This window comes from Suricata suricatta, chromosome 15 (assembly GCF_006229205.1).
Source record: "Suricata suricatta isolate VVHF042 chromosome 15, meerkat_22Aug2017_6uvM2_HiC, whole genome shotgun sequence".
Taxonomy (NCBI): Eukaryota; Metazoa; Chordata; class Mammalia; order Carnivora; family Herpestidae; genus Suricata; species Suricata suricatta.
In genome coordinates, this window is record NC_043714.1 from 11674192 (window position 1) to 11696605 (window position 22414).

Below are 22414 nucleotides of genomic sequence, written 5' to 3' on the forward strand. Positions count from 1 at the left end.
AGATCACAGAGGTAAAGTGCCATTTTCATTGCCATATCAAGGGATAATACTATCAACAGGAGTTATCTCTGTTGATGTTGACACTAATCATCTGGCCAAGGTAGTGTTTGTCAGGTTTCTCCAGCCTAAACTTATTTTTCCCCCTTTCCATACTGTACTTTTTGGAAGGAAGCCACTTTGCTCAGCCCATATGTAGGAAGTGGGAATTTATGCTCCACCTTCTTGAGGGCAGAGTATCTGCGTAAAGTATTTGGTCTGAGAGGTACTTTTAAACTATAAAAACCACAAGTCAAAAGTGTTGTAAGGAGGAATGAAGGGAAAGATGAGGAAACCCTTAGGAGGAGAGCAAGAAGTAAGGAATTCAAGATAATCATCACAACTAAGGTATGAGGTGAGATTGTATGCCTCAACAGGGGTTAAACCTTCTGACTGGAAACATATTCCATCCAACTTTTCCCTGCTCACCCAGTTCCTCTGTTAAGTGAAGCATTTGAACATTTGTAAACTATAATGAAGTCCAGAATCCTCTCACTTTTCTCCTGACATCATCCCATAAATATAATACTTCATTCATTGACCATGCCTATCCTGCAGTAAGGTTCTGGTGTTGAAGCTGAGTGAAATGGTTTCCACATTTCCAGACAGAGAAACTCTTCTTGAGAGTGGATAAGTGATGGGAAGAGGTATATCTCTCATTTATACTGTTGCATTTGACTTAGTTAACTACTGAGAGTGGACAGTGATCACTGTGTAACAAACCATCCCCAAATGCAGTGGCTTAAGAAAGTAATCATTTACTATTGCTCACATTTGTGGAACAGCTAGAGTTTATCCGGCCTGAGTTACGCTGGGTAGTTCTGCTTCCCATGAAGATCCGCCAGCTGGCTGGGGGTCACTGCTCTGTGTTCCTCACCCTTTTCCAGCATTCTAGCTGTGGCATGTTTTTATCATGGCAACGTCCAAAGGCAAAAGAACAAGTAGTAACATTTGCAATCTATCATACTCTTATTTCTTGAAACACTCTCTCTTTTTTTTTTTTTTGTAACCCAAGACTATTTCCATCCTCTTTTCTTTTATTTCCTTATTTCTTCTTTCAGCTCAGTACTGTAAATAGGATCTACCTAAGTCTTGGCCTTTTAGTCCTAACTTTCTCCATGTGTGTGCTCTTCCTAAGAAAGCTTATCCATGGTCAGATTTCCTTATTCCCTAATGGTAATTTCTAGTTTACTATTAGGCATTTCCATACTTTCATAATCTTTAGCCCCATGCTCCACTTAAATCAATGTTTCTCCCCAATACAAAACTGTATGCTTTTTTAAAAAAGATTTTATTTTTAAGTACTTTCTACACCCAACATGGGGCTCAAATTCCCAACCCCAAGATCAAGAGTCACTTGCTCTACTGACTGAAACAACCACATGCCCTTAAAGCTGTATGTCTGAAAAAAACTTTGGTCTTTATATCATGTTTTTAAAAATTTTTATTTTTATTTTTTTTAGAGAGAGCGAGCATGAGCAGAGGAGGGTCAGAGAGAGAGGGAGACACGAATCTAAAGACAGACTCCAGGCTCTGAGCTAGCTGTCAGCACAGAGTCTGACGCAGGGCTTGAACCCATGAAGCATGAGATCATGACCTGAGCCAAAGTTGGACGCTCACCAACTGAGCCACTCATGTGCCCTGCTTTATATTATGTTTGATGTGAATGCAAAAACAAAAACAAAGTCCTAATGAAAACCTATCCTACATTAATAGGAATCTGACAGCTCTGAAAGTTAAAAGAGAACACACCTGAAAAAAACCAATAATAATGAGAGGAGTATTAAACACCTTTCCTACGAGAAATGGTTAACGTTACTAATACTTTTTTAATCCAGAGATTATAGAGGGCATCAAGAATCATATTTACATAGTTGAAGGTATGTAACATGGAAGATTTGAAGTTTTTTTCTTTTGTAGCAGAACTACACCCAATAGGTAGATGTGGGGGAGATAAATTTTAGCTTGATATAAGAAAGAAATTTTTAGTAAACAGGACTGTATGGAAACAGAAAGGGCTATCTATCTTTATTTCTCAATTATTGTCACTCATCTTTCCTGAAATGTTTTGCTTCCCTTTCTCTCAGTTCCCATCAAAATCCTATCCATCCAGATTAATCCCAAGCCTTCATCTCTCGGTAACCTCTTCCCTGACTCTTCAAATTTTATTGATCCTTTCAACTCATGTTGATAGTTTTCGAGCTCACCCCAACTAAATTAATTGTTCCTTGAAAATAGAAATACAACACATAATTTTATAACCTTAAGTATGAGACACAATGTTGAGCTTTTACTAGACATTCAGTAAACTCTCACTGATTTCCTGTTGGAAATCTTCCTGATTTCTAATCTGGAATCATTAGGATTGATTAAAATTTGAACCAGTTTGAAATGCCCAAGGGTCTGATCATTTCACACTTCTTTCACAAGAAGAGAAGCCTTTTGCTTTCAATAGTAGCCTAAAGGAAGTAAAGGATTTTGCCGTCACTTGCCATCCAAGCTTATATTTTCCTACTTACCAAAAAAGAGACTGAATTTAGAGATTCTCTACAATTTTAGATTTATAGCTCAGATGATTTATTGGAAGAATTAGCAGAATGAGTTGCCATCAATTTCTTCATGTCTGATAATTATTTAACAAATCATCTGGTGAATGGGACTATATGACGTGGAGGAACACATACAACCCTGGAAAACTGTCACGCCCGTCGGCATTCAGGTCTGCCTGTTGTCATAGTTACTGATGTACTTCAAGTGATTTCCCTCCTGAATCATACTCTGCAACACTTCAATGAAAATAAGCTATTCTTCCTGTTTTATTTTTCTCTAACCAAGAACTGAAGCTAAAAAATAGCCTCAATTGCATGGGTGTTTTTATACTTTTAGCAAGATTTTAGGCATACAAAAAGAATGAGGAGTTTAATTAAAATAAGTGCCTCTGATTGCATTTTTTACCTTATTTGTTCAGTGATGATTCACCGAGGAGCAAGATACCGAGGACACATCTATGCTTATGACCCAGTCCCTGCCCTAGAAGTTAACAGAGCTCTGCGGGGGAGAGACATAAGTGAGGGGTGCATTTCAGGGAAATCCAGTCAGTTTTGTGCTGGAAGCAAAGTGTGGAAGGAAACCGATGGAAACACTAACGACAGAGCACTTGTAAAGTTTGGGGTGCTGATGCAGTCAGATCAGAGGGAGGTTCCCATCCTGTGAATCTTGAAACATTGTTCCTGTGAGGGTTAGCAATTGTTGTTTTGGTCACTTTGGAAACAGGACGCCTGCGTTACTTTGCAGGCTGGGTTTATGGGACGGTGCTGTGAAGCGACCAGCCCTCTACTCACAGCATGCTGTCACCTGCCACTTCTCACCTGCAGCCTCTCCCTTCTGCTTTGGCCACAGGAACTCCTTCACAGACATCCTCCGTGCCATCCTGCTGTCCCTGGAAGTCCTTATCGAAGACCCAGAGCTTCAGATAAATGGCTTCATTTTAATTATAGACTGGAGTAACTTTTCCTTCAAACAAGCCTCCAAATTGACACCTTCAATCCTCAAACTGGCTATCGAAGGGCTGCAGGTATGTCCAACCAACGTCCAGTACGAGACTGGGTGACAGTGGACTTTTTAATTTCAACCAAAGTGATATTTGTCCTTGGGAATAGAAAAAGGAAAACTTAGATACAGTTCACCAGTGAATCCTCCAGATTTTCACTTCAGCCTGCGTTAGATTGTTTTTTAAAGCAGTCTTCACTTTCATTAACAACTCTAAATTGCTGTTACCACAGGCACAAATTACCGACGGTAGCAATTATGAATAAAGCTCAGAGATGCTTAGTCTCATCCGTCTGAGAGTTCACAAAAATTAAAACTAGGAGACATCTGCTCCATGAGCATGTCCTATATAGAGGTGGCATGGGGGCCTTCCAGGGTTTCTAGAATCAGTTTTGCACTGTGGAAATGCACCCTGTGAATCCTAACTTCCCAGAACGTCCTGTGTTTGAGTGTCTGTACTAAAGTAAATCACTTCAGCATAAACGAAGGACGCAGACAAAACTCTGCTTACTGTTTGATGACCAGTTGTCAGGATCAGGAGAAGGGGATTTTGTGCTGCGGGGAGGTCGGGATGGTCAGTCTCTGGGGTCCCTTTTACTTTTAAAAACCAGCGATCCTGTGAAAAGTAACAAACTCAAAGGGCAGTACTGCATAACTTTCTGGTGACATTATTACAGTACAAGAAAGGAACCGTTCAGGAAGGTTGAGAATCAGCACAGATAAAACTCATGTCCCTTCTTAATTCTGAAGGAAGAATGATTCAGTGGGGTGACCCTCCCCAAAGATGGCAGTTATACGCAGCTATGTAAAAAGCAAAATATTAGCTAATTCTCGAATCAGCAGCCATGACTCATGCTTTTCAAAGTGCAAAAATAGGAGACCCATTTCCACCACTCGTCATCCTCCGGTGTGATGAGCTCTTGATGGGTCTGTTTTCTTGAACTGTGGCTTACTCATATTTGACCCCCTACAAATCTCTAGCACCTCGTGAGCCTCTGATAAACATGTTTATTGAATGCATCTTATTTTATTGAAATGGTTTCCTATTTCAAAGGTAGAGAAGTAGAGTGGGCATATCAGAAGAGGAGGAGCAAACACACTAATTCCCCTAATGCCACGTTATCCAGGTGGCTCCATCATGCAGTGTATTGGGGGCATGTTTCTGAAGTTGCTTTTGCATTTCTAGACTACAGCAGTGTCCTGCCTTGCCTTAACCATCCCAATCACAGATCCATCTGCCCTACACTATCAGTCCCTTTCTCTCAGCTTTAACTCCTTTCCTCCAGAATCCTCTTACCCAGATCACTAAACATCTGATCCCCCTCTCCTTTTAGCTTTTATCAAAGGGAGTTTTAAAGGAAGCTGCAAAGTTTATTTCATGCTCTATAATTATGCTGACCATATTTCCAGGATTTTCTGTGGTAGTAGAAGCTTCATTTCATTTTATCCATTTTAAAAAAGATAATCATTACATGTATAGGTAGCCGTGATTCAAGCTCTATGTATTCATAAGATTTTTTCCCCATAAATCAGGAAAGCAAATGTCCTTTATCCAACCCTGTGTTCCAGTTTTTATTTTCTGAAAACGTGTGGATTATATAATATGTCCCTTGCCAATGTCACCAGGCTGATGTGGGTCTTACTGAGTTAATGCAAGTGAATGTGTTTTAAAAGGTAAGGCTACACATGAGCTTGTAAGATATTTTTGTGAGAAATAGTAGGTGACCTTTTGTGGGCAAGTTGGGTCCCATCTGGGCTTTTCCATGTACCAGGGCCCGGGCTGAATTCCACAATATCCTTCCTATAGCCCTGGCTATGGAATAACTTCTACTAGGAAAAGGGAGATGCATGAGGTCAAGGTCAGAGTGGAGTAAAGGTACATCCTCCCATCACCTCACAGAACAATGACCTGAACCCCTTTATTCCTCTCCCTTTATGTAAAGCAAAGTCCCTTGACTGTGGGAAAGTATCAGGCCAGTCTGGAGTCAGGCTATCTGGATTGGAATGCAGATTTTTCTAGGAATTCTGCCTGTCCAAGCCCTGAAGACCTAGGAACCTCTAGGAAGGTGCAGTCTCTCCTGCTAAGAGAAGGAAGCCAATGGTCCCAGGGGAAGACAAGCATGGGTGTAGTTCCTCCATCTTGGATACAGGCACCCTGGACCATCTAGCTGTTGTCTTGGCAACTGTGAAAAATCTCTCAGGGCCATTGCAGATAGGTAGTACTTTTGCTACACAGAAGACAGTCAGATCTGGCCATCTGCTGGCAACTTCTCATTCCAGGCTATCCTCTTTCAGGCTTTGGGGACATTCAGACACCATGGTCACTCCTCTACTGGCCTTTCCAGTGATCTTTCTTCATTGTAGGGATTGTTTTTATCCACGATGTAGCCATGAACTCCTTTGACATTTCAAAAAAGTCCTAACTTATACTGAGCTGAATTCATACCTTTGGTATTATGCTAAGTGGAATAAGTCAGACAGAGAAAGACATATCATATGATTTCACTCATATGTGGAATTTGAGAAACTTAACATAAGATCATAAGGGAAGGGAAGGAAAAATAAATTGCAAACAGAGAGGAAGGCAAATCATAAGAGGCTTCTAAATACAGAGAATAAACTGAGGGATGATGGGGGTCGGGTGGTTAGGAGGGTGGGAAAAATGGGTGATGGGCATTGAGGAGGGCACTTGTTGAGATGAGCACTGGGTGTTGCATAGAAGTAATGAATCACAGGAATCTATTCCTGAAGCCAAAACTACACTGTATGTTAGCTAACTTTACACACACACACACACACACACACACACACACACACAAAACAATTCATGCCTTTGTGGTCAAACTTGTTGTAAAGGGAAGATCCCATACTGATCTCCATTTGTCAGCCATAAAGATTCTAGATAAAGTCTACAACACTGCTGATGTGGGTAAAGGCATAGACTTGTGGAGAAAGGGAAAACGAGGTAAGGCCAGTGTCACAGAGAGAAGAGAGCCCCTGTTCTTCTTACTGTGCACCCTCTGAGAGGTCTGAAGAGGGTAGAGTATCTGTTGGACATGCAGGAAATTGCAGGGGATGGAGATCCTGATTCCAGTGAGGAGGAATTCTCCTCTCTGCTGTTCTGCCTTTGTAGAAGAGGTGTGAGGCAGCAGCCGTGTCACGGGGAGTCATCGGACCACTTTTGTGCTGGGCCATCTGGTTTAGGCCTTTGGCTATTAATAGGAGCTGTCTCAGATTACCTGCTGCTCAAACCCTAGATAATTTGGGGCCTGGGGATATTACCACATATAGGTAATACAACACCTCCCACAGGGAGGAAGGGGTGGGGGCTTACCTCTCAGGCAGCGAGAACTTAGAATCATTTTTGTTCGTCCCACACCTTGTATAACAGCCTAGTTCCCAAACCCTGAGTTTTATTTAGCCCTATTACTTCCATTCGTAGTTCTCTGTAAAGACAGCTGTTCAGTGCAACCTTCAGTTACTAATTGTCGCGCACTGAGTTCCTCGAGAAGCCGACTCTGCCTCAGAGATTATCTTGCATGAGGCTCATTAGGGAGTGCTCTTGGGATCAGCTCCTGTAGAAGGGAAGCTATGGAAGAATGTTTGCCAGCAGGAGAAGTTAAGTTAGGGTTCGGTCATTTCCTGTGAAAACCTCAGGTGTTGTGACTGATAGAGATGACCCTTCAGATTTCTCCCAGATTGGGGCCAAGGGGTTGGACTTTGATATTCCCACACTGTTTAGTTATTGGGTATAGGCTGCTTTGGGAAATGGTTGTGAGTTTGTGCAGAGTGACTCTCTTCAGCCTGAAGCTCCAGAGAGCATTGTTATCTGCCAGCTTTCTGCTGGCAATATCCCTGAGCAACTGGAGAATAAATCTGCAGTCCTGAATGAGGGCTGGCGATATATCAGAATATCTACCATAATAAGCAAAAGATATTTGAAATATCCTGTAATGTATTGTCAAGGAGCTTTCTTTATTTTGAATCTAAGTGTTTAACTGCTTTTTTTCTTGGTTACATACAGTCCTCAATTCTACCCAAAGTGGAAGGAATACCCAGTAGTATTGAGGTGATGGGCACTGGGCTAGCAAATCAGTAGTCTACCAGTTGTATTTCTGTGCCTCAAAAATCAACTATATATATATTCAATGGATCCTTGAGAAAGGAGAAAAGGCAGTACAATGGAATTGAGATACTCTTTTCAACAAATTGTGTTAGAATGGGACATTTTGCAGGCAAAAAATTGAATCTAGATAAAGACCTTACACTTGCACAAAAACTAACTCAAAATGGATCACAGACTTAAGTGTAAAACTGAAAACTATATAAATCCAATAAGACAACATAGGAGAAAACCTATGTGACCTTGCTTATGGCAATGACTTTTTAGATACACCGCCAAAGGCACAATCCATGAAAGAAATAATTGATTAGCTAGATTTCTTTAAAATTAAAGACTTCTCCTCTGCAAAAGACACTGTCAAGAGAGTAAGAAGAAAAGTCACAGACTGGGAGAAAATATTTGCAAAGATACATCTGATAAAGAACTGTTATCCAAAATATGCAGAGAACTCTTCAAACTCAACAATAAGAAAGCAAACAATCCAATTAAAAGAATGGGCCAGAGACCTGAATAAACACATCACCAGAGAAAACATATAGGTGGCAAATAAGCACTAAAAGAATGTTCCACATCATATTCATCAGAGAAATGCAAATGAAAACAACAATGAGATACCACTATATACCTAATCAGAATGGCTAATATCTGGAATATCAAATAGCACTAAATCCTTTCAAGGACGTGGAGCGACAGAAAATTTTATTCATTGCTGATGGGAGTGCAAAATGGTACATCCACTTTCTAAGACTATTGAGTGATTTCTTACAAAATTAAACATATTCTTACCATATGATTCAGTAATCACGCTCCTTGGTTTTTACCCAAAGGAATAAAAAATTTATATGTACATAGTTGCTTTTAGCAATTTTATTCATAACTGCCCAAACTTGGAAGCAACCAAGATTTTCAGTAGGTGAATGGATAAACTGTGATACAAAAAAATGAAGTATTATTTACTGCTAAAAAAAATTGCACTATCAAACCACAAAAAGACATGGAGGAATCTTAAATGCATATTAAGAGGTGAAAGAAGTTAATCTGAAAAGGCTACAAACTGCATGATTCCAATTATATGACCTTCTGGAAAAAGCAAAGCTGTAGAGACAGTAAAAGGATCCATTGTAACCAGGAGTTGTGGGAGGGGATGCAGGGGGCGTGGGATGAACAGGCTGGGCACAGAGGCTGTGTGATGCTATAATGATGGATACTTGTCATACATTTGTCCAAAGTCGTAGACTATACAATACCAGGAGTGAACTGTACTGTAAGCTATGGACTTTGGGTGATACGGATACGTCCATGTGGGTTCATCAATTGTAATAAATGCACCACTCTGGGTGAGGGGGATGCCGATAATGGGGCAAACTACACTTGTGTGTGATCAGGGGCTGTATGGGATTTTCCATATCTGTGCCTGTCCTTCAATTTTGCTGTGAACTTAAAACTGCTCTAAAAGGTAAAACCTTAATGAAAAAAAAGTTCATTATTTTTTAAATGAACATAATTATGTTGCTTCTAACAACGATTATCCAAAAAATGGTATGTGCATAGATTTGGTTATAGGTTCATAGGCTGAATTCGTGGGTTATAATAATAACTCTATAGAAGACTGCTCTGTAAGGGATCATCAGATTTCTAGATCAAAAGTTACGCTGTATCAGCCAGCCATGAAATTCTAATAGTGTATGTATTATACATTCCCCCTTTTACAGCAAGGCTTTGAGGAAATGTCATTGTTTAGAATGTTAAGTTGTCCCAGTTACATAAATATTCTATGAATATTAGTTCAAAGAACTTCAGTTAAAATACTAATTTTGAGAATGCCTGGAAGCCATTTTCTCTCACTTGGTTGTTTGATCTCTTAAATGCGGTCAATAATGCCTAAAAGAGCCGTGTATCTGTTCATTACAACTTGTTTAAATTTTAATCAAACAAAGTAATATTTATGCCACCGTTTTAATACAGCTCAGCATTATTCTCAATTCTGCTGGGGAATTCTGGTAGAATGAACAACACGCTGAAATCCTGTTCTTGAGTTTTGTAATGTCTCCAAAATCAATTTTTGGAATTATTTCTTGTAAATCATTGTGGCCCAGCCATTACAATCAACACACGGCATTTATCAATGTTCAGCCAACCCAGATCCTTATAAAGAGCTTACCGGGCGCAAGTGTTTTCCTTGGGAAGAGCTGTAGCCTGTGTCCTGCGGGCTATTTTACAAAATGTTTGATTCCCTAAAGACCCAGCCATTTGTTAAGGGTTTAAAGAAGCTTACTTTCCACTCACTGGGGGACAGCCAGGCATCATTCATTCTTTTTTTCTCTTTTCCCCTCATTTCTGGGCTTAAGTCATTTTCCTTTTGCCTATCAGACACTTTTTCTATGCATCCATTCTTCATTCACGGCTTAACTGTGTGACTGTTTCGTTGTTGTTAAGGATGGTATTATGATATTTATGCTATTATTTATATTGTTATAAATATTTGACTTACGCTGTTATAAATATTTAATTTATACTGACTATGCCCCAGGTACTTTTCACATACTGCTTAATTTCTACCATAAACCTATGAAGTAGTACTGTCATGACACCACATTTTACAGATGACAAAACTAGAATCTAGAGAGATCAGTGGCTTGCCGGAGGTCTTTAAATGGCGGAACCAGGATAGAAGTCTGAATAGCCTGAATGGAAGCCCCTACATCAAAGCCTGGCCGCACCCGCAGCAGCTGCAATGCCCGGGAACGTTTCTGAGCGTTCAGAACGTTCAAATGTTTTTGATAGAGTTCTCTCCCTTCCTCCACCTCCCTCCTCACACTCCCAGGCGCTTTGAGCCAGTTTAGTGCAAAAGGAGGTCCACGGCTTTTCAAACTCTTAGCCTGACAGTGAGGATGGATTTGGAGCAATGCTCAGAGGCTCGGCCAACTGCAACTCATCACTCCCCGCTTCCCACCTTTGTCAGTTCTCTCTACCCCCTTCCCACATCCTACTTTTTCACCCCTTTTCTAAAACCCGTGACATGTTCACTTGCCTTTAGAGTATCCAAAAAGCCCTATTCACCTAAAAGACTGGAACAGTAAAAAGTCTGTCAAGTCGGTGGGCAACCTGACAGTTCTCTGGGATAAATGAATGGATAGTGTGATTAGAAATTTGGGAAAGCAGTTTGGGCCAATGCATTTCAAGTTGGTAGTAGATTCACACTGAATCAAACATCAATGACTCAAACCTTGAGAGACAGTGTCTCCTGGTGTATTCATTCAACACAGAGTGTCAGAAACTCCCTAACTAAACAGGATTTATAGCGCAGAGAACTGGGTTGATCAGGCTTCTGAAGCTTACATGCTAGGGCTTTATTATCCAAACTGTGGTCCACAAGCTGGCAATACCAGCCTCATCAGGAGCTGGTTAAAAATGCAGACACTCAGGCCAGTCCACTGAATCAGAATCTACATTTCAAGTTCTTTAATGTGAAAGTGATCTGCATGCACACTGAAGCTGGAGAAACAGCACTGTACCAGCTGGCATTACAGGATAATAAGATCTCGGCTTCAAGTGCATCAGACTTCCCAGAAGGGCTCCGTACAAGCCCCATCACTGGATCTCATTCCCAGTGTTTCTGATTCCATAGATCTGGAGCAGGGCTCATGAATTTACCTTTCACAACCATTCCCAGGTGATACTGCTGTTGATACAATCACAATTTGATGTAGGTGAGCATCGACTCCAATTATTTGGGCTTCAATTCCAGTTCTGCCACCTAAAGACCTCAGGCAAGTCATTGATCATTTTAGATTTTAGTTTCATCATCTGTAAACTGTGGTGTCAAAACAGTACCACCTCATAGGCTTATGGTAAAAATAGAATGAACAGGAAAGGTGCCACAAATAGTGCTCGCTGAGCAACCCTGTTATCGAAAGAATGAAGAGACCAGCCCTTATGGGCTCCTGTGGCCCTAACATACGGATTTAAATGAGAATACTCTCCATTGTCCCAGGTCTGTCAATGTGGATCTCAGAAAATGAGATCTCATCAACCTGTTCCCTGGCCCTGAAGAAGGAGCTTCGTCTCTTTGCCACCTTCGTTAATGACTTAGGTCCAGATTGTTGTCACCTGCCCAGGCTGTAGTACTTGAGATGCTGTTTCTTTCTATCCATGTGGTGTGATCCTTTTAATTATCACCAAACAGTCCACTGCCCACACTTTTGCAGTTGGGTGATTAATGGGGTCAAAATCACCTCTTTCATCCTGCAGGACTCTTTAGTAATAACATTTATGGTGCCTTTTATTGATTCTTGCAGTTGTCATGTATTAAAGAATATTAGATAGAAACAGATTGAAGGAAAAGGATATTTCTACTTTGCCAAGAAGTTTCTTAATTTATGTTTTCTGAACACTCCCAGTATATTTGAAGAGCACTTTCCCTCCAAACTATTTTTACCTTCTCAGTCGCAAAGCTGTAATTCTGAATTTGCAATAGTGCAATACGTTACTATGGAAATATTAGAATAAAATATCTCCTTTAATGCTCTATGTTGTTAAGTATCAATTAAACTCAGGAAGATAATTAGAGCTAATGAGACTCTAGTGATCCTGATGGCAAATAGTATGGCCTATTTAAAACAGTTCCAATTAAATAGGTGTATCTCTAGCATCTTTGTGATAAAGAGTTTTTCTGGACTCTCATGCATTATAGATCTAGCCAATGCTCTGATGTACCCATTTAAGAAACAGGTACTAAGTCTTGGCACCAGTCACAAAAGTAAACAGATGCAACCCTTGCTCTCAAGATGTCATAGTTCAGGGGCACCTGGGTGGCTCAGTCAGTTGAGTGTCCGACTTTGGCTCAGGTCATGATCTCACAGTTCATGGGTTTGGGCCCTGTGTTGGGCTCTGTGCTGACAGCTAGCCCAGAGCCTGGAGCCTATCTTCAGATTCTGTGTCTCTCTCTCTCTCTCTGCCCCTTCCCTGCTCATGCTGTCTCTCTCTCTCAAAAATAAATAAAACATTAAAAAAAGTTTTGAAAAGATGTCATGGTTCAAAGCAGAGGCAGACCCATGAACAAATGATGAAATAATGAGCATGTGCAGAAAGGGGATACGCACCAGGTTCATGAAATCTCAACCCAGGCCAGAGGCGCTAGAAATGGCATCCTGGGTGGGGCACACGTCAGCTGATTCTTAGCAGCTGACTTCAGAATAGCCAAGAGAAGGCAGGCATGGGGAATAATATAGGCAAAGACATAAGATATACTCAATAAGAGAGAGAAATGGAATTGATTTTGTATTCCTGGAGTGCACAAGGACGAGGCAAGGAGCTTGTGTGCCCTGCAGACATTGATGGCCACTAAATATATTGAAGCAGAACAGCAACACAAATTTGTACTCACATGGGATCAATTTAGTGGGTCTGAGTAGGAAAGATTCAAAGGCAAGAGAATAATTAAAAGGTAAGTGCAATGATTCAAATAAGAAATAATAAGACTAAGTAGGAGTGATGGAAGGGATTCAATAACTACATAGGAAGTAAAATAAGGCAGAGCTTGGTGATTGGATACTTGAGAATGGGAAGTGGTGGAGGAGCCAAGGTAAAAGCTTAGGTGTGCAGCTAGGGTGAAGGGTGGCCAGTGGTGCCAACCAATGAGATCACACAGACAGGAATGGCAGGTGTGGGGAGATAATGAGCATTATTTGAATGTTGGACATGGTGAGTTTAGGGTCCCATGAGATATTTGAGACATTTGTATTAAGTCTGAGCTGAGGAGAGAGGTCTAGGCAGGACCTATAGAGTTGGTGGTATCTGAAATCATGGGAAAGGAAAAGATCATTCAGAGAAAAACTAGAGTGATGAACAATGACTGAGAAAAGAACCCAAGTGACGAGCAATGTAAATGAACAAGGTGGATGAATAGGAGCCCACCAAAGAGAAAGGGGAGGTTGAGATGGGGAGGTGGGAGGAGAATCCTGTGCTCATCTCCTGACAGAAGCTAAGACGGTAGGGCTTCCAGGAGGGAAACTATTTGAGGGTAATGGTGGGAGTTGTATCTAGAGAGCTCTGGTTTGAGGAGAAAGGTGGGAAAATGGAGAGAATTCTATTAGGAAATATGCCCAGGAGACCACAGCAGGTGGTAGATAGAGGTAACTGGAGGAGAGGGAGCTAGAAGACAATAGTGGAAGAAGTATTGCATCTTACTTTCTGATTGGACAGGACTTTCAGCAGCAGAATATCTTAAAGGCCTTTACACAGCTGTGGAAGATCAGTTTTGACAAAAGATTGACCTTTGTGAATTGTTTAGTTCCAGGTTAATATTTCTCAATGCATCAATGTAGAGATCTCTGCCTTCATTATTATGAAATGAAGTGTGACACGGCTATCCAGGGACTCTGCTGAATATATTATATATTTGCAGAAATATGGACTACTTACAAGTTTCTAGTTCTGTCAGTGTCCAAGGGGACCTAGTGGTGCAGCGTTAAGACAGTATTCAGCTGTCTTGAAGGCCCCAGTGTGGAAAACCTTGCTCTGTCATCCACATTCTCTGGTGATTGAACTATAGGTATTAAGATAATACTACATTTCCAAAAAAAAAAAAAAAAAAAGAAAAGAAAAGAAAAATCAATCAGAGCCCTTTCGTTTCCTGGAATGAAAAAGCAATTCAAATCTGGGGCAAACAAAAGAAAAATGGAGGGGTAGGACATGTACATAACAGAAAAGTTCCTGGCTACTCTATCTTCCAGGCTTGACTAGTCTTGGAGGCAAAATTGAAACAATGTCCTAGGAGCTCAGTCTTTCCTTCTCTGTCCATCCCTTAGTTACACTTTTCTCTGTACTGACCTCATTCTCAGACAGGCTTTCTCCTGAGAGTGACAAGGAAGACTTCAACAGTTCCAGATATAGGTGATCTCTCGTGTCTACGTGCTTGGCAGGAGGGAGGGGATTGGGGATACTCTGGCCAGACCAGTTTATGAGGCCCCTCAGGATGCTACACAGGAACTGCATAGACTAAAAATGTTGGAGGGGTGGCACCCAAAAGATGCTGAGAAATGACAAAAAATTTCGCCTTGAAATTTAAGGTAGAAAATTAGAAGTTTTACTGCAGTTCTTTACTTGCTATACAACGTAGCAAGTAGGAATTAGGAAGTTGAGTTTTTTCTGTTTGGTAACTAATTCCATGGATAACCTTGGGAAAATGGCTTAACACCCAATGTCCTTTATCAGCAAAAACCAACAGGATTGGACCAGAGTGGTGGTTCTCAAACTTTATCACACACGAAAATCACTGGAGGGCTTATTGATTCCAGAGTCTTGACCTTGGAGTGTTTGATTCTTCGGTAGATTGGTGGGGGTGGGTGAGTGAGAAAGCATTTCCAACAAATTCCTAGGTCATCTTGATATGCTAGTCCAGGGATTACACTTGACAACACTAGACTAGATAATTCCTTACAACCCTTTTTATCACCTAATGCTACACACCTAAAATTTTACCTTCATGGAATAGACTTAAAGCCTATGTTAGGGATGGGAAATAGGCTTTCCCCACATAACAAGTCTAAATACAGTTGACCCTTGACCCTTGAACAACACAAGTTTTGAACTGTATGGGTCCACTTACATGTGGACTTTTTTTCAATGAATACAGTACAGTACTATAAATGTGTTTTCTCTCCCTCATGAGCGTCTTTTTTCTTAGGTTTATTTATTTACTTTGAGAGAGAGAGAGAGACAGTATGGGTGAGTAAAGGAAGGGCAGAGAGCAATGGAAGAGAATTCCAAGCCGCCTTCTCATGGGCAGCGCAGAGTTTGAGGTAGGGCTTGATCCCATGAATCCTGAGATCATGACCTGAGCTGAAACCAAGAGCCAGACACTTGACCAACTGAGCCACCCAGGCACCCCCTTTTGAGCTTCTTAATAACATTTTCTTCTCTCCAGCACACTTTATTATAAGAATTCAGTGTATAATCCATATAACATACAAAATATATGTTTACTGGCTCTTTATGTTATTGATAAGGCTTCCAATTAACAATAAGCTGTTAGTAGTTACATTTCTGGGAAGCTGAAAGTTACGTGCAGATTTTCAACTGTGCCCCTAACTCCTATGTTGTTCAAGGGTCGAGCGTAATTAGATTGCAGTGCAAAGAATAATTTTGAGCAAGCTCCATGAATGCTAGCATTGATTTGAGATGTTTGCCTTCACTGTAGATAATAAAGAGGCAAGTCTGCCATACATGCTGACTCAGGTGTTCTCGCTAACCTTTTCAGGGGACAGTCCAGTGTTCGTGGTACAAGAAGTAAGCAGAATAACCACAGAGTGAGACAAACATATTGAAGAAGCTCATATTTTCTAATGTAGGGTAGAAATAAGCAAACTTGATGATGATGGTGGTAGTAGTGGTGATGGTGGTGGCGATGGTCCCCCTTCTTAGTCTGGCACTTAAAGTACACTCATACAGGGGCATGTGGGTGGTTTAGTCAGTTAAGTGTTCAACTTGATTTCAGCAAGGGTCATGATCTCAAGGTTCATGAGTTCGAGCCCTGCATCAGGCTCTGCACTGACAGTGTGGAGCCTGCTTAGTATTCTTTCTCTCCCTTTCTCTCTGTCCTTCCTCTGCTTTCACTCTCTCTCTCTCAAAATAAATAAACTAAATTAAAAAATAAAAAATAACAATAAAAGTAAAGTACTTTCACACAATGTCTTATCTGATATTCCCAACAGTCCTGTGTAATAAGGAGAGCAAGAGAGGAACAAATCATCACTTCAGAATAAACACATGAAAAAGATTGGTTGGAACCATCAGTAAACTATCAATTCTGCATAAGATCATCATTGCCTTGGAGGCCAACTAATGACCTGAGACATTGCATTGTGTCCCTCCATGAGAGAAGGTGGACTTTGTGAGAATAAATAGGTGATGACGTGCAGTCTCCATTTTCACCAAAGGAAAGCATTTGTTGCTAAGAAACCGCTAAGGACTATTAACCCCTTTTAGCCCAAAGACAAAATTTCACAGTGCAGCTTCTTATTTTTATACAGAGAAGGACCCAATTTTTGTGTAATAAACTATATTGATGTGCAGTAGACAGTCAGAGAACTACTGAAATTGTATGTGAATGCTGAGAAATGACAAAATTTTTTGCTTTGAAATTTAAGGTAAATGAGGCACCTGGGTGGTACAGTTGGTTAAGTGTCTGACTCTTGGTCTCAGCTCAGGTCATGGTCTCATGGTTTGTGAGTTCTAGCCCCACATCAGGCTCTGTGCTGATAGCATGGAGCCTGCTTGGGATTCTGTTTCTCCTTCTCTTTGGGCCGCTCCCCACTGTGCCCTCTCTCTCTCAAAATAAATAAATAAACTTTAAAAAGTAAATTTAAGGTAGAAAGTGAATTTTCAGAAAATGAAAGCATTTAAATGACCAAACACACATCAGGGAAAAGAACACTTCCCCTGAGGTCCCTCTTCTCCTCCCAATGATCGGCTCCCAAAGATAGCTACTTCCCTCCTGCCAACACTGTAGATTACTGTTACCACAGTAGGGTCTGACTTATGGAAAGAAATGATTCAGCTCCTGTGTCCAAGCATTCCCAAGGTCAATCATTCGTTTGTGCTACAACAACAACTAGGTACTATCTGTTTGTCCTTTTTTCATCAAAGATCTCAAACTATAGACCACATTTAAAAACAAATTATTCTTGAAAATATTAAGACTAATAAATGCAGTAGCACATTTTCTTTGTAGAATTTAATTATACAGCAACTGTCTCACATAGAATATAGATATGAAGTATCAAATAAATGTTACAAAAATTGCTGCATTTAATGTATACACTTCATTTTTAAGAGATTCTCTCAAACTTTCCCTTAGAGCCTATTTATTCTCCTTTTCCACATGATTCTTGTTGATTTGGATGTGTGGTTTCCCACCTCACTGTATATTAAAAGTCTCTAACAAGAATTTGGTGGAAGGGCTAGTCCACATTAGCATATAGACTATATCAGGAAACAGCTGTCACCCAGGGAAGAAACACAAACAACATAAAGTTTGACTAATGAAACTAGAAACACCACAACTGAGGCCATTTAGCATAGGATTTCATGTACCCTGGAGGGCATCAGCACACCATAGACATGTACCATGTATGATGTATGCATCCATGATCCCCAGTTGTCTGGAATAATCTCACTCACATTCGGTAAGCTTTACTGAAGACACTGAAGACATTTAACATTGTAGAAGGATTTCATTTAAGATATTCATGTGACACAGAAAATTTTGTAGCTTAAGAGACAGATTCTTAGTCACTTACATAACTATACAGTCACTTACAATGACTAGAGTATAAGTCAATTACTCACTTATATAATTTTGGAATCTCAGAAATTATTCATGTTTTTAGAGTTTTAGAAAAGTTTCATTATGTGGTGAAAACAGTTTCCTCATTGCCAAGACACATCCCTTTAAAGGTTTGTCTTTTAGATTCCCTGAAATGGAAGAACAGTAGATGCTCTAAGTGTTTGTAGCTGCTGAAATCAGTCACATTCTCTAAGCTTAACTTCCATTCTTAAAGCCCGTTCTTGGGGGTTCATTACCCAAGTTCTGTATACAAAGGTTTTTTTAATACTGGTAATACTGGTCAATAAAAAATAAGAAAATGCCAAACTGCACACAACTTTACTCAGGAATAAACATTGTAAACCCAGGCATAGTACACAGTGAACAGTAATGTAGTTCTTTAAATATCTTACCTCAACACCTTTGATAATGACCGTGTAGTATTTTATTATTTAATTATATGATAATGTAGTAACCAGTTCCCAACTTTTGAATGTCTAGATTGTTCTCATTTTTTTTCAGTAGTATGTACCATGCTGACATGAACATCTCCTTAGCTAAATTTTTGGCCACATAAATCACTTCTTTAGAATTAATGTCTAGAGGTAAATGCATCATGAAGATGCTCTAGAGAAGGGATTTTTAGTATGCACCAGCAACGTCTGAGAAGGTCTGTTTCTGAACCCAGACCCTCATTGTTAAAAATTAATCTTGGTCTATTTGTAACTTTCCCGTGATGGCTTCACCACAAGGTGCCTTTTTGTGTTAATTTGCTTTGGTTACTTTGATTACTAGTGACGTGGAACATTCTCTAAATGTTTACTAGACATTGCATTCTCTTTTCTGCGCATTGCCTATTCATCTATTTTATCCATTTTTCAGTTGATGTTTTTAAATCTTGTCTTATTACCAATTTGTAAGAAATTTTATTACTTAAGGAAATATGCCTTCAATCATATTGAACATTTTTTTGTCATTTTCATCTATAATGATTAGTGTTTATTTTTGCTATTCTTATTTAGAGCAGTTTAAAAAGTTTATATGATCAAGTCTGATAAGCTGCCTTTGGTAGGACTCAGAAGGTCTCTTTTTTCCCCTCAAATGTTGTAGCAAATTCACTAGTATGTCTTTCTAGCCTTAGAGTTTTTAATTTAGCATTTTTTTCTATCAGAATTTGTGTTCAAGAAGATGTGAGGAAAAGCTCTAACTACATTTTCTTCTCCATGTATTATGCGTAGTTTTCTTACCGGTTATTGGACATGCATCCTGAAGGGCGTTTTAGAAGCTGGATAAATCAGTGCTTCAGGAATATTGAGAAGGAGAGGAATGACAGGGGTGGTTACTCATTGCATGCTCTCTGTCAGAAACGTGACACTGTTTGTCATATTTAGGAGTAATGTGAAGTGAGGAAGGATGGAGAGATGAGACTCACTTCACTTTAACAAGTAGTTCCTCAACTTACTAGGCCAGAATTCCAGGCAGTCATACGTGGAGGGGGCGGGCGGTCAGGCCCCCAGGACGGGGTGAAGATTAGCTGGTGTTTCTTTGGAGCCAAATGGGAGAAAAGGAAAATGGAGATGACTTAGCCAGCTACAGGGCATTCGTTGTTGGGCCCCCAAAGCTGGAGAGTTTGGAAAATGCCTTTCACTGCTAAGGAATTCTGAAATAAATAGTCCTAATGATAATCTCTCCTGCTTCAATAGTATAAGAGTGGAGTTTAGTAAGTTAAAGATGTTTAATACAAAGTATTAACACTGTGAAAAAACTTAAAAGATTACGCTAATGCCAGCTCAATTGGAATGTCATTAATTGAGAGGAGTAATCCCTAATGCCTTAATCTGTAGACTCATTAAGGATTTGAAAGAAATTATGAATTACTTGTTCCATTAACTGAATGAAGTTTTAATTAAGATATTCTTGGAAAAACAAGAGTGCAGGGCAGCACTAAAGAGGATTTTATGACTTTGAAAGGAGGAACTCAGTTCTAAAAGAGATCTAGAGAAAAGGAGGCCTGACTTGAGGCTCTGAAGGAAATGGCATCTTGATAAATCTAAAGCCTGAGAACATTCTGAAACATTCTCTCAGGTCAGAGCATGCTATTGTTGTACTGGGGCCCAATGTTCTATGTCTTTATTGTTCTTGTGTTTTGTTCCTATTATACTCACATTTCTTTAAGTTTACAAAAAAAGTGGAGTGTCTCAGTACAACATCCTCCATAAGAAAGTTAACCGCATATAATAACTCTGTTAACTCCAAGCATAATAGATACATAGAAAAAATAATGAAATCTAAGTATAAACCTAATATTCGGTATATAAGAACTCTCATAGGCTGCCCTATTGTACTCATCCAAGTTTATTTATCAGTGCTGCCTAACACTGCCTTCCTTTCTGCTCCACTTACTTGATCTCCCTGATCACAGATAAATGACAAAATTCCTATTTCTCCATTCCCATTCCCACTAGACCCTTAGCCTGTAGTGGTGCCAATCTGCCTACCATTTTACCTCTTAAAGTCCTATCTGTACCTTATGATAAGTATGACTGCATATAAGTAGACAAAACCTCACTTCTTCTGTTAAAATTTTCTCTAGATTTTCTAATTCTTGGTCATTTTTTTTAAAAGTAGCCTCCATGCCCAATATGGGGCTTGAACTCACAGCCTGAGATCAAGGGTTACATGCTCTATTGACTGAGCCAGCCAGACACCTCACTAATTCTTGGCAAACTTTTTGTCCCCTACTCTTCCAGATCACTAGTTTTAGACATAGAAGAGAGCTTAGGGATGGTATAGATCAGTGAGGCTTAAACTCTAGCATTCTTCAGAATCCACAGGAAAGGGTTTTGTTTGTTTGTTTATTTATTTATTTTGAGAGAAAGAGAGCATGTGCGCATGAGTGTGGGGAGGGGCAGAGAGTGAAGGAGAGAGAGAATCTCAAGAAGGCTCTACACTGTCATTGCAGACTTTTGGGCAGGGTCCAATCCCAGGAACAAACCATGAGATCATGACCTGAGCTGAAATCAAGAGTTGGATGCTTGGGGCCTGGGTGGCTCAGTCAATTGAGAGTCCAACTTCGACTCTGGTCATGATCTTGAGGGTTTGTGTTTTTAAGCCCTGCATCAGGGGCTTGTGCTGTGCTGACAACTCAGAACCTGGAGAGCCTGCTTTGAATTCTGTATCCCCCTCTTTTTCTGCTCTACCCCTGCTCCTGCTCTGTTTGTCTGTCTCTCTCCAGCACACACACACACACACACACACACACACACACAAAACACAATAACAAAAAAAAAACCCATAAACATTAAAAAGAAAGTTGGACACTCAATGCACTGAGCCACCCAGGTGCCTCCACAGGCAAATTTTAAAACTATAAATGAGGGTGGCTTATTTTCACTGAGGATGGGTGGCTCAGTAAGTTGAGCATCAGACTCGATTTTGGCTCAGATCATGATCTCATGGGTCATGGGATGGGACCCCACATTGGGTTCTGTGTTGACAGCACAGAGGCTACTTGGGATTCTCTCTTTCTCTCCCTCTGTCCCTCCCCTGCTTGTGTGCTCTCTCTCTCTCTCTCTCTCTCTCAAAATAAATAAACATTAAAAAAGGTGAAAAAGAGGGGCGCCTGGCTGGCTCAGTCCGTCAAGCTTCCAATTTCTGCTCAGGTCATGATCTCACATTTGTGGGTTCAAGCCCTGTGTTGGGCTCTCTGCTGACAGCTCACAGCCTGGAGCCTGCTTCAGATTCTGTGTCTCCCTGTCTCTCTGCCCCTCCCCCTCTCATGCTCTGTCTCTCTTCGTCTCAAAAATAAATAAAACATTAAAAAAAATTTTTAAAGACTGAAAAAGATTGCTGAACTCATCCTCAGAGTGTCCATAGGCCCAAGCAACCCAAGGAAGCATCTCAAGTGTAGACTACATCTCTCAGAATAGTTCACAAGAGTTGTTCCCCAAAGGCTAAATGGTTTGTAGAAAACTCCAGAGACTATCTGGTTGGCCCTTCCATATGAAGAATACCCAGCACCATGTCTAGAACATGTCTAGATATGCAATAGATATTTATTCCCCATTCTAAAACCTGGCTTTTTGGGGTACCTGGGTGGCTCAGTTGGTTGAGCATCCGGCTTCGGCTCAGATCATGATCTCACATTTCATGGGTTCGAGCCCCGCATCAGGCTCTGTGCTGACAGCTAGCTCAGAGCCTGGAGCCTACTTCAGATTCTGTATCTCCCTCTCTCTCTGACCCTTCCCTGCTTGCACTTTCTCTCTGTCTCTAAAAAATAAATTAAAAAAAATTAAAACCTGCCTTATTAATTGTAATTTCACCTCATACAAAAAAGGACATATGTTAGAGAAGGAAATCCATTTTCTAAAAAATGATTT

General features: G+C 40.3%; 1 protein-coding gene across 1 annotated transcript in view; it reads left to right on the forward strand.

Moving 5' to 3' along the window:
- The window catches only part of CLVS1 (clavesin 1), a 167318-nt gene that overhangs the window by 73781 nt on the left and 71123 nt on the right, over positions 1-22414 (forward strand). The window contains exon 3 of the mRNA XM_029923906.1: positions 3436-3610. Within this exon, the coding sequence (XP_029779766.1) occupies positions 3436-3610 (175 nt within the window). The remainder of the gene's footprint in view (positions 1-3435; positions 3611-22414) is intronic.